Source organism: Ambystoma mexicanum, chromosome 4q (genome assembly GCF_040938575.1).
Source record: "Ambystoma mexicanum isolate Mex_15411 chromosome 4q, UKY_AmexF1_1, whole genome shotgun sequence".
Taxonomy (NCBI): Eukaryota; Metazoa; Chordata; class Amphibia; order Caudata; family Ambystomatidae; genus Ambystoma; species Ambystoma mexicanum.
Window position 1 is genome coordinate 301672909 of NC_090928.1, and position 13646 is coordinate 301686554.

General features: G+C 45.1%; 1 protein-coding gene across 1 annotated transcript in view; it reads left to right on the plus strand.

The window, feature by feature from the left end:
• SYNJ2 (synaptojanin 2) overlaps positions 1-13646 on the plus strand; it is a 1190168-nt gene that overhangs the window by 791684 nt on the left and 384838 nt on the right. Inside the window, exons 14-16 of the mRNA XM_069607872.1 lie at positions 454-594; positions 8294-8486; positions 11867-12025. Coding sequence (XP_069463973.1) covers positions 454-594; positions 8294-8486; positions 11867-12025 — 493 coding nt within the window. The remainder of the gene's footprint in view (positions 1-453; positions 595-8293; positions 8487-11866; positions 12026-13646) is intronic.

The window sequence follows — 13646 nt, forward strand, 5'->3', positions numbered from 1 at the left end:
CCCCGACTTCAAAAATAGATCCCTGTATGACACACCAAACATATTCTGGGGGGGATAAATGACATTACATCCCCCCACTTACAATTGTGGGGGGGATTTGTCCCCCCTGCCCCCCCATGTCCTACACCCATGGTTGCCGAAGTGCATCCAACTTGTTTAAATTGAATATCATATTGACGGGCGAGCAAGTGTTTGGACTGTTTTCACCACCATTCACACCTGCAGCCTATTTACAACACAGCTCCCGCGAGAGTTGCGTTCGTTAGAGCGCGTGCATGTGGTGTTGGTCTGAAAATACATTACAATGCAGTAGCTGGTGGCCTACCAAGTGCATTCCGAATGTAATACTGTAATTGTAATGCCATAGTCAATCATGTATTATGCCACACAGGCAAATTTGCACTTACCAAGTGTTTCAAGCCTCTGGTATGAACTATGTGCTCTCTCTCCTAGCACCACCAACAAGAAGTTATGGGCCGAGCAGATCCAGAAGGCGCTCTCCAGGACTCACCGCTACATCCTGCTCACCTCCGGACAGCTGGTGGGCGTCTGCCTCTTTATCTTCGTAAGGCCCTACCATATGCCTTTCATCAGGTAGGAGCAGTTCCCATATGGCCTTGATTGTCAGTTTGAGAATGTTCAAAGTGTGATGTTTTTTTTTTCTGATCGTGTGTTCTGCTTTGTTTGTGGAGATCCTATGTCTGACAGCCACAGTCGACTATTCTTATTCAGTCATCACAAGATCAATTTACAGTGGGAGATAATGATTAAGGAGTGAAAAGCTGCACCCAGGTCTTTAAGTGGGCTGGGGCTAGCCAGGGCCAAACCCTGGCAGTCTCCAGAAAGGGCTCCCGAGCCAGGGCAAACCCCCGACTAGCCCCGACACCTCAGGCAACCAGTGTAGCAGCTGCTCGGTTCCAGGAGCTGCCTGCAGGTGTCAGCACTTTGGATTAGAAAAAAAAGAAAAGGCATTGCCGTTGTGTAACCTTGTAGTGCGGGCTGCATGATGTCTGTGTAATCAAACAGGAGGAGGGCTAGACTAACCAGCTCTCCTTTTGTTCCTGAGAAATCATCACCCAGCATGAAGCCTTCTGGCTTCATGCTGGGTGATGACCATTTATTCTCAAACAAAAGGAGAGCTGGCCAGTCCAGCCCTCCTCCTGTTTCAGAGTACAGAGACCTCAGCAGCAGGCAGACCTTTAATTCAAGGAGCCTGTGGTTAAAGCACTGCCTACCACGCGGCTCCTTGAATGAAAGGGATGCCTGCTGTGTGTGAGCTGTGGCACACTGGTGTCACACCTTGCGGGCGGCCGGATCATTTCGTAGTCTCAACACACGTGATGCAGCTGAACAGGACAATGCTCATTCAACCGAGTTAGCTGAAGAGGACTGTTCCCATCGAACCAGAGGAGGAAAGATACAAGTGTTGCCCACGAACTGCTAACTGAATGCACTCTCCCAGGCTTAGGTGATCAGAGATGGCAACATTAGAGAACACTTTGCAGCTCCATGGTCATTCCCTTTGCCTTGAAAGGGTACACTCTGCTTGGTAACCGTCCAGGGTCCCAGGGATGGAAGGACACATTCTTCCCAATCCCGATTCACCTTTCATGTGGGGATATAATTTGTTGCAAGGGCCAATGGTCTCTCTGTGACCCCGTTACATTGTAGACTAGCACTAGTAGAGGTGGTTCTAGGAGGAGCCACTAGATATGGCTATCCAATGGTAGAACTAACCCCTATAGCTACTGTATGTAGCTCACCCATACTGACTAATGTGAATGTCTGATAGATTTCTGGGATTGAACCTGCATTTGTGATGTTACACTCAGGATAAAACTGGGTGATACATGATAAGAAGACGAGCGCTCCGGGGAATACTTGTTTTTTTCTGGTGTGGTCCATGTCATTTTTATTTGCTAATAAAAGACAGTAACTTTGCCCTATGGTTGAGTCTTCCATTCTTTTGGCGGGGAGTTTTTGATGGGCCCAAGTGTTCTCTGCTGAAAATTGGGATGACTGCCGGAGAGCCCTGGCCAAATCTATACAATTCTATCCTCTCATCCAAATCCTAAGGCTGTCAGAATGAGGATAATATGGATCATAGTTGCAAAATCTTTAATGTTGGGCCGGGTGTTGCAAAAAAGGAAATGAGCACCAAGCCCAGTGTGTATTTTGAACAAATTGATTCAAGTATAAAACTCTTTTTATCCCAGACCTATTTGCCAAATATAAACATCTGTTGTCATTCCTATCTTCCCAAAATGCTATTTGATTTTATGCAAAGCACCCGGGAAACCACATTGAAGCTATCTGTCTGCTTCCCCTTTCTCATGGGGATGTTTTAAAACAACGCAATACTAGTGTTCAAGACTGTCCATTGTGACATGGCTACTTTCTATTAGAAAATAGCTTATTTGGTGATTGTATTTGTTGATTGTGTGCTTTGGGCAGTAAGAGAAGTGCAACATTCTTTCCATGGCTACAGTTTAACCTGTAAGCCATTGTTAGAAATTAACATTGGATAGCACTGAGTAAGGCGGCCCCCATAGACAGGAAGACACACGTGGGTCGAGACCCGCTTGGCCTTCCACATGAAAGTCACTTAAGTTCACCCAAAAGGTCTTTCACAGTTCAACAAAATTCACCTAGGTCTCCCTCTGTCAGACTCGGACCTCTTTAAGGCATCGATAGTTCATGTAGGTCTCCCTCAGTCGGGCTCGGACCTCTGAAGAGAAGGGCCCAGGAATGCCCCTCTCATCCCTATGAACATGACGGCCCAAAGGGTCAAGAATGCACAAAGCCACTCACTATTCAGACAACTCCCAGGAGCACCAGTGACTGACACATGTGTAAAGAGGTATTCTCTTAGCCTTTCAAACCTTATCCAGTGAATGTCTTTATGGATACAGGTGCTTGTTATAGATCCAAATGTCTTGATGGATGATGTTCACTAAATGCAGAGAAACCACTGTGCTGACGTCATTAGTAAAACAAAAGAGGTTGATGGCTGGAAGGTTTAGAATAAATCTTAACTTCTGGCATTGCTCTGGGCTACCCTCCCCACCATTGTTCTTCACCTGCTAAGCCATTACAAAAGGGGAAAGACCATATGCAAATCAGGCTTGGTCCCACCCCGAAAGGTGTAGTCTAGCCCGAACTGCTAGGTCACATCCTTTCTCCACGAGACCACAAGCATCCCCAGGCATGTTTCAGCCTTTTTGGGCATCATCAGTGAGGAGTAGCTTGGGTCTCTAGGCCCAGCAGGCACAGGACCTACGTCTGGGCATACCCGTCCCACTCGGGGTGAGAATAGCAAAACAAAAGAGGTGCTGGCTGGAAGGTTTAGAATACATCTTAACCTCTGACATTGTTCTGGGAAACTCTCCAGACAATCGTTCTTTGCCTGCCAAGCCATTACAAACGAGGAAAGACAGTATGCCAATCAGGCTTGGTCCCGCCCCCAAAGGGGTAGTCCAGCCCAAACTGCTAGGTCACATCCCTTCTGCACGAGACCACAAGCATCCTCAGACATGTTTCAGCCTTGTGACACCACGACGTAGCTACGATAGTCATGAAGTGCACTCACAACCATGCACAGCTCTACACAAACACACACTCGTATAAACGAAGAACATGCTTACACAGTTCTGTAGATAGAGGACAGATACTTTTACATACTGTCAAAGGTGTTAATTATTTTTCTCTTTAGCAAAAGGCAGAAATGCTGAATGCAAGGCAACAAAGAGATGAAGAGCAAGATTGCAGATGCTCATGGCAACTAACCCTACAGAACTACAGGATTGCATAAGGAGTATGGCAGGTCCAAAGATAACTAACCTGTAGGAGATATAGTACAATATAAGTGTGTAGAAGTTGTAGTATAAGTATAATGAAAATCACACAAGGCCTCAAACTGCAGGACAAGATACACAAGAAAAGCAGAACCAGGCTGCACAAGAGCAGGAAGCCAAGCCAAGGTCAGAGACAAGCAGCACATTCCAACCTTAAGATGACAAGGGGACAAATGCAGAAAAACAGAATAAATCCTTCTAATTGCAGACCAGAAGAGCTCAATTTTGTGGTCCCCAACCACGTGATGCAGCCAAGTTAGATGATGGGTATTCACCCGCAATGGGAAGATGAGAAGTCCTCAGCGCCACAGACACCAAGTGAAACAATGAATAAGTTAACATGTTGCAACATGGAAAGGATTGGATGGCAGGGGGTATGGGTAAATGGTGACCCTGCAACAATGTAATAGATAGTGTCATGGGAAGGGGCAGGCCAGTCACCTGACATGGACAGGCCAATCGAGTAAGATATATATATATAATATATAATCTGAGGGTCCTAGACGCGTGAGTGATCATGGTTACAGTGGACGTCACACTAGGGATAGTATAACTGGCATGCCCTGTGTCGATGCCCATTTTCGAGTTTCGAAAAACAAACTGTAATACTCTGCAGCTTCCACTAGATGTCGGCCTATGCACAGCATGTGAATCTAAGCAGATAAAAGCCTCAGAAATACGATTACGGTGAGTAATGTATCCCATATATATTACACAGCCACAGTAATGGCTGTGTAGTTATGGTTAAGTTGCTGTTTCTATAGGAAAAGCTCTTTTTGGGTGGCTTATAACTTCGCTCCCCCTGGACGAATCCTCACCAAACTATGCAAGAAAAGTATATGGCCTACTCTGATTTTCTTTTGCAAAGTTTGGTGAGGTTTGGTCCAGGGGGGGCAAAGTGATAGGGGGGTCCCAAAATGTCTTTTTTCCCATAGACATAGACATAATGGGAAAAAACTTTGCTCACGACTACAGCCCAAACCGCTGGACGGATTTACACAAAATTTGTGGCAGGAGCGGCGGCTTGGTCCCGAAAGCATGCTTTATTTTATTTGGTGTAAATCCGTCCAGTAGTTTATTTTTAAATTACCAAAATGTAAAGCAAAATAATTAGTGATATCTATGTCCGCTCCGCGGACTCACTTCCATGTTCGGTCCACGGACTGGCCTCTGATTGGCCGCACTGTCCGCGGACTGGCCTCTGATTAGCCAGAAAAATTTGCAGACTTTTGCGTGGTCCGCGGACACCGGGACTCTCCCGCTGTTTGGATGGTGAGAAAACATGAAATGCGTCTGATTCCCTGAAACGCCCGCCATCTTGGATACGTGGACTTTTTTGGGGTCTGCGAACAGCACGGTGAAAACTTTTTTTTAATAAGCAGCATTTCACAATGATATTTGTGATGTCATCTTTGATGTCCTGGGTGTTAGTCTTAGCAGTGCACGGTGATGGCACGAGTTATGGTTGCTTAGCTTAACCATAACTGGCGAATTTCAGGGGTTTTTCGATTTTACTTGTAACCATAACGTCCTTTTGACAAAGTTTTTTAGTTTTTTCATTGAATTTCATAGGTTTTTATGAACAGGGGTAATAGGTTTTTCGGGGAGGGCCCAGTTTGTGACGCAATGTTAGGTTAAAACTGGTTGACACGATTCTGGGATTGAAGACTGCAGAGATTCTCAAATGTCCTATAAGAACCCTGTTGGTTTTTGTAATAAATGACAGTCCCAACTTGCCCTTGGCTGAGTCCTCCTGTTGTTCTGGAGGCAGGGTTGTTGTGCCCTTGGGAGCTGAATGGTTGAGATCCTAGCAACCCGCAGACCTCTTGCATACTGTGTCCTCTCCAACACATCTCAAGAAAAGTACCAGATTCAACGTAGATCTCTCTCAGCCTGGCTCGGACCTCGCAATCACAGCACTTACAGGGGCTCCCTTCTCCAAGCTTTATTCACATTCGTTAGGGGGTTCCCTTCCCCTGACTTATTTCATGTTCTATGTCTCCCTCAGTAGGGCTCGGACCTTTCACTGATGTCAAACAATTTTGAGTGTGAGAGGCTTTTCCACAAACCTCCACAGGACCACTTTGCCTTTCACTTCAGCTCTCCCTTATGGTATTCGCCCCAGTGTCTCTTGGTCTGGGTATTTCCCCAACACAATCAGAAAAGTTCATGGTAGGCCCCCTCAGCCCAGCCCAAGCCTGCTTTATAATTCACGTGAAACAAATCACAGTTCACTGTAGGCTCCTCTCAGTCGGGCTTAAGCCTTCTTCCTTGCTTTGGTTTCCTAGTCGACTACTTTCCAATGTGCAAGGATTTGACATGTATCTCAGCATGACCACTTCAACCTATTCAGTTCGCAGAGACACTTTCAATTCAGCCAGACCACTCTACTACTCAATTTCAGGGTTCTAGTCTTTTGCTGAAAAAACTACCAGTCCCATAATGCACTTGGACTCAGTTGATTACTTTCTGTTATGCTTCAGCCACACACAAGCCACTGTATTCCTTTCTCTTTGACTCACCCAGACGGCCCAACGCTGACAGGCAGGGTCTGATACTTTCTTGGGCTGAGGTCAGGGTCTCGCCACCTGCCCCTCCTTCCTCTCCAACTCCTTTGTTCACCCGGGAGGGAAGCAGATACTTTTTTGTGGGTCTTTCCTCCCCAACTCTGTCGTTCACCTGGGAGGTAGTGCACTACTTTTCCAGAATGCACTTCTTCCTCTGTCAATGCACCAGAGGAATGGGCACTGGCCTGGAAATGTCCCGCTCTGAGCAGCCCTCTCTGCTCTGGCTTCCAGGTACCGTCCAGCGTCGCCAGCTCGCTCTCGGAATGCTTGGTACTTCGGGATCCTCTGCCGGACTCAGCTTTGCAGCCTCCCTCCTGCCTTCCCAAGAGCAACTGCCTTCTCTTCCCCTGCAGGCTCCTCTTATGCACCTGTGAGATGTTTGGTCTGTAGGTGTTTGGTCAAGGTTGGGTCTGCCTGACCTTTCCTGTCCTTGTTAACAGGAAAGCCTGCAGTCGGAATGGAAGAGTCTGTCCTCTGTGTCTTAGTGTGTTTTCCTTTTGTAATTGTCATACTCTTAGTCCCTCTCTTCCTCGTTTCAGTATTTTGGTATTCGAGTAGAAGAATGGTTTATGGGAGTTGTAGTGTCCTTTGAAAGGGAAAGAAAAATGGGGTAGATTTTTGTCAGAAAAGGGGGTTCAGATGTAATGTTGCTGAGAAATGAATTTCATAGAAGGAGACGTAACATTTGGGGTTTAGGGGTGGTCTTGGTTTCCCTGGTTTATTTTCCGTAAGGGAAAAGGTACGGGTAAGACGGGACTCTGATCACTAGATCCCATAAAGACAGAGGGCTTGTCGGGTAGGGGTGTATGCAAAGAAAATACTGTTTCCCCCCCAAGGGCGCTCCTCCCGCAGTCCCCAAGGACTCCCTTCCCAGGTGATCCTCCCTCGCTTTTCTGCCCCCTTGGTTGGGATCCAAAAGGGATGGCCCTCCCCTGGCCACCTGAGTCAGGGATCCCTGGGACCACCAGCATGGGAGAAACGCCTCAGGTTTCTCACATTAGGCCTCCTGCACCATGCATGTTGGGAGGGGTCCTTATCCCCCCTTTACAGAGAACATACCCTGGCTCTGTCACAAAACAACCATGATCAGTCATCTGAATGCCAATTATGAGTATCCAGCATGACAAAAGCAAGGCTTCTGCCCATGAATGTCAAGCGATATGACTGACCCACCAGGGCAGGATCACTTTCTTATCTTTATTTATTTACTTACTTATTTAGGCATTTGTAGAGCTCATCTAACCCTGAGGCATCTGGGTGCTGATATTCTTAGTAGGTACATACATGTTATCAGTAGCAGTTGAATTAGCAGACATGTTATAGATTAGCATACATGTTAAGCATAAGCGAAAATATAGGTTACAATTTTGTGGCACATTATAAATTGTCAATAAAGGTCGACAGAATGTCTTAAGGTACAATACAGATACAACGGATGAAGGAGCGTGCAAATAGCATGTCAGTAAGTATTACTGGTGGGCTGTATGCGTGAAGCTGGCGATCTGATATGTAGATATCTTGCAATTCAGTCTCTGTGCCATCAAAAAAGCCTGTGGCCCCAAGGTAATTCTTTAACTCAGATGAGTACCTTACCCAGAATCTTCACTAAAAAGTAAATGGGCGTTCATTTGTTCAGAAGTGGTCACAACAGGCCATTTTCATTTAATGTATCTTTTTCGTAGAAAATGTTTTCAAAGTGTTGCACACAACACTTCGACAGACACTGCGATGTGCAATGTTTTCAATCACCCATGATGGGGATTTAGCCGCAGAAGTACTATTAAAGTGGTTGACTTATAGTAGTGTAATCATTCACTATTTCATCACTTTTTTTTTTTTTTTAACCTGGGTATTCTTTTGTCTCCTATTCAGAGATGTTGGGATGGACACTGTGAAGACCGGAATGGGAGGCAAAACTGGCAACAAAGGAGCAGTGGGCATCCGCTTTCAGCTATACAGCACCAGCTTCTGTTTCATCTGCAGCCACTTCACTGCTGGACAGTCCCAAGTCAAAGAGAGGAATGAAGATTATAAAGAAATCACCCAGAAGCTGAACTTTCCTTTGGTAATGGCAAGAACTTGTTGTGTTTCGCTTATACTTGCACTTCTTCTGGGTGTGCTGGTTCCCATTGGAGAGTTGGCGCTTCATATTGGCCCGCTACGGAGTTCCCAAAACTCATTTATTGGGTTGACACGAACATACAAACTATTAACATGGGAACACCAAATGCTCTCAAAGTAGCATTTTGTAAGCCAGTACAAATTCACAACACTCTACCCTTAGTTCTCCCCAAGCATACCTCACCATTCTTCCAGTGACATAAACACCTTATTTGCTTTGCACACAGGCGTTGAGAGCTGTAGAGGTGCAAATGTGTTCATTTTGTGATAAGGTGGGAAGAAGTAAATAAAATGGATGCAAGAGATCATCTGTCCTATTAATTGGTGCAGGTAGTTCCATAAGAATTGCAGCCCAGTATTTATGAGAAGGAAAGCCTATGACCCAGTCATGCCATCTCGCTTTTCGTGCATTCAGTGTTTTGCATATTCAAATGGGAATAGAACTGTGTACCTCCAGTGTGGAGGCCATATAAACAAAACGGCAGACCACGAGTATTTTGCGGAAACCTGGCACTGTTCGGTTGCATGGAATGATAAACCTTCCCCCATGCTCGGTGAGCGTGAAGAGCAACTATACTCCCTGTCCTCAATAATTATATCAACTGATACATGATGCACTCTTTGTCCTGATGAAAGACCTCTTGTCTCGCTGAGGGACCTCTGCTTGATTTTGTTTTTCTGTCGGCCATATGCAAAAGAGAAAGTTATCACCTCCACGAACTCTTTTAATTGCTTGAAGACATCAAAACAAAAACTGCTAAATAAATAAAGGCCAATTTAGGAAAGCATTGGCTGGGCTGGGGTGAGAGTTGGCAGTGATGGGAGTCGAACTCTGTGCAGCTGGCTTCCTGCCACGGAGGTGTGCGTTCTCACCGCTTCACCAACAACGGCATGGAGCTGCAGCGCAGAAGACCATGTAGGGAGATCTGGAAGTAGGGTGTTGCTATAGTAAATCGTAGCCCCTATTGCATCAGAGAGGTCTTCTTTAGGAAGAAGATGCACAATTTGTTTCAAAAGTGGAGTAGACAATAGCAGGCTTTTTAAACTTAAGGATCAGAATGAAGCATCGCTGGATGGAGTGAAGAACAGACCGTGGAATAGAAGGTCCAAGAATGAGACCTTTAGCCTTAGATTCATTCAGTTAAAGCATGCTGGATCCCATGCAAGACTGAATAGCTGTGAGGCAGAGTCGGGCTCGGACTGGCCTATAGGCCAGTAGGGCAATGCCCGATCCAAGAATGAAAAATGCTAGTGTGGGGCAGATTTCTTGGTCAAAGGGGCCCACTTGTTTGGCCTATGTGGGCCAGTTTGATAAGTTACCCAACCATGCGGCTAGTAGTTTTGAACAGTGTTACTGAATGAATATGCTATAAAATGCACAATTTGCACCACATTTGACCAAAACCTCCCCCTTGGGTGCTACTCATTCTGTCGCAAAAGGAATAAATTGCCATTTGCAAGTGTGGGACACTTTCATTGGTGCCCCAGACAATTGTCCCAGTCCTACCTGGGCAGAGTCACCGAGCAGGGAGAGTTGAGGAGGCGAGTGGGTAAGTTTGAGAGTAAGTTGGGCCAAAAATAATGACTGAATAAGAGATAAGAGTGGGGAAATGGGAGAAACCTGGAGACACCAAAAGGAGGCCCGAAAAATGGATTGCGCAAGCCAAGAATAGCCTGTTGGCATCTGCCTGATAAAAAGCATGTTAACCTCTAAAGGGCATTTGGGGCTGAGTAAGGGGGAAGGGTCAGTGGGTCAGAAACCCTTGATCCACAAAATCCAAGGCTGCTGATAATGAAACTACACTGTAAATGTATTAACTAAGGATTAGAGTCCTGGCAAGGCAGTTTGTTAGTCTAACCGACACTAATATTCCTGGACCACGGTCACAGGTAACCTTACCTAGTAGTACACGTAACCAGTTATTTGGTGCTATACAAATGAAATAGAAATAAATATATACTCTCTGTCATTGCAAAAGACAAAACAATCTGACACAATTCCAGACACAATACATGAGGATAAAACAAGCAATCTTCAAAAGTGAAACGTGGAAAAACCACTGGAATCATGCATATTTACCGGTCTTACCAGTTGTCTATGTTGGTATGGTCTGGGCCTGGCAGTGTGCATCCCTGAAGCATGTTAGTATGTCAGGCACAATAGATGTGTCCCAGCCTTATGCCTTCTTCCCACTGTTGATTCGTCAGGGTTCAATCTGACTGTCCTTAGTATTGCATGAACCTTCCTTCTGTGTGATCTGGGATGCCACCACATTACTGCAGGGCTGGGATGTCCATCACCTTGTTCTCTCCTGGGGGCTTTCTTGCCAGAGGAGCTTCTAGCAACCATGTTCACACGGCATTCCATTCCTCAATGACTGCAGCCCTGGCGTCATAAATGATGCAAGTGATTCTTTTCTAGCATCCCTTCTGCAGAGATATCCGATTGAAGAGACTTCATCGCTGCCTGGGAGTCAAAGTAAAGTTCTCACTCTCCTGATACAAGCCTTCCTTCCATCCTGAGATCGGCACCCTTTTCGTTGAGTCCTTGGCGAGTCCCATGTCCTGGTGGCCTGGTGTGTGGTCCTAATAGCAATCACAACTGTGTCAGTGTGCTGGATTGGCCAGTAACTGCATCAAGACCCTTGATTCATTCGAGCCTATTGCTTGGTCCCTAGGCCATGGTTTCCATAGAAAATAACTAAAATAAAATACTGAACGGCAGAAAAAAGAAAAAATGTTGAGCAAGGGGAGCAGGTTTGCGGGGGTATCCCCCGCCCCCCTTGATTGACATTAAGCAAATTCAGACGTGTCAGGGGTGTCCCCCGCATCCACAAAGCAAAGCGTGGGAACAAATATAACAATGTTTATTTTTTAAGAAAAAGAAAAGGACCCTGCAGCGGAGGTTCCGCCTCAACGGGGAGGCGGAACTCACGTTGCAGGGTTAGGTAGGAGTAAAGGAGCGCACAGGTAAATTCGGCACCAGGGGTGAGAATGGGAGAATTAAGGGTTAGGGGTTAGATGGAGGGGGGATGGCGGGCGGTGGCAATGTGCATGATTTTTTTTTAATTTACAAAAATGTCGAATTCGTAATTTTCAGATTCGAAATGTTCATAAACGAAATAATCACGTATATCACTAGGCCATTACTAGCAAGTCCAGCCTGCCCCCTTAATGTCAGTGCTTGGAAGAGGGAGGACTTTGACTTCAAGCGCTGTCTTAAAATACATTACTATGATCGTTAACTAAAATTATGGAAAATGGCCTATAAGATTATGAGCACTTTTAATTCATGTTTTCCTTTCATTTTAATACCCTACTCAGGGCAGGAACGTGTTTTCGCATGATTACGTGTTCTGGTGTGGTGACTTCAATTATCGGATTGATCTGACTTACGAAGAAGTCTTTTATTTTATTAAACGTCAGGACTGGAAGAAACTATTGGAATTTGATCAACTACAAAGTCAAAAAGCCTGTGGAAAGGTGGGCAGTTGTTCTAATTTTAATATGTTCACATATACTTTTCTGTCATTTCACTTTGAATGAAGGGCTACAACCTCCAATTTTGGGTGGTGTACTTGTTGCTGTCATCCAAAGGTATGGGTACCCTATCTGTTATGTATTTTAGGGGTCTCCAGGTCCTAGCTTCAATGTTCACGTCTGTGTTGTTAGCATATGCACACAGAATACTTTGGATAAAATGAATCTAAATTGTAGTTATTTGTATCGCCAGTGGTATTTCTAAAACACTTGTAGACTATTACCTTGTTACCTTTCATAGTCCATTAGCTCTGTTAGTAATCACATTTTGTACAAATGCACATATCATATATTGCATGCTTTGATGATTCTCTAGTTGTGTTCATAAAGTTGCCACTCTCAGATCTTTTACCCTGCAGAGTACAGGATCAGTCCCATGAGGGCCAACTCAGACGTTCCAAAACTGTGTACTGATACATGTGATGTTCCTAACACTATGAAACAGAGGAAGCTTTATTTGCCATCGCTATACAATAATATATTGCAAGTAAACACATAAAATGGCCGCCAGGGAACAGGGAGAAGGGTCTACACTTAGTCCTCTCTCCCTCTCCTTGGTGGCCAGACCGAACATCAAGGGATGCGGAAAAAGTGCAGGTAAGGCTTTGTCCGGCTGGTAACTACCCAGCCAGTGCCAATGAGATTGCATGTTACAATCTCATTGTTCCTCGTCGGGTACTAAAATTGTCGTAATTCTGATTTATGTTTAAATGTTTTTTGTGTCTGTTTTTTCTTTTTAATCCCACCCTTATCTGAACAACGTTTGTTCTCTGTATACTTACTGCGGGTCAGTGCTCTTGCTTCTTCCAAACTCCCCCCATTTCACTGTAGCAATGGAGGTCTTGTATCACATGAGCACAGTCTATGGCAATGAGTGTCTATGGTGACCACCTGGAAAGAGTACACTGTAGATTTCTAACAGCGGAACCTGCTAGTGCAGAAGATATTTGCTGAACAGCCTGTTTTTATATCGGGGTGATGGGCTTCCTTCTGGAATTTTCAAGTGAGTTTGTTTCATACATGAGGGTCTCAGACCGCAAAGTCCCTGCCACCAAGGGATGCTAGTTTGATTCGTAGAAGCAGCAATAAGTCCTGAGCTCGGAGCAGCCTGGTGAAAATACCTGAGTTGTATCACACACAAAAAAATCGTAATTGTGTAGTATTGTCTGGGTAGCTGGGTCATTTTGAAAAAATTGGGTGTGTCAATGGTTTTCCCTGAAGGGGCCTGAGCGAGTGTAGCAAACACGTCTGCGCCAGCCAAGGGTTCTGAGGGTAGGTCTCCAACCCTGCTCCTAGAAAACCTTTGTAAAATAATATACATGTATTTTACAGCACGCCATTTGAAAAAACATTTTTAAAAAGCCATACAGTTTACAGAGGTTACTGTAGCCCAAATCCTGAAAAAAAATGCAATAGATGTCTGGTCAAAAACACTAAACGGGAGCATTTTACAAACATATTTGATGGCTGTGCCTAGAATATATGTCAGCGTTGCCACTGCAATAGCCACTTCTTAAGGCCTCTGCCCACAATGTATGCTGCTCCGCAACTGTAGGGCACATTT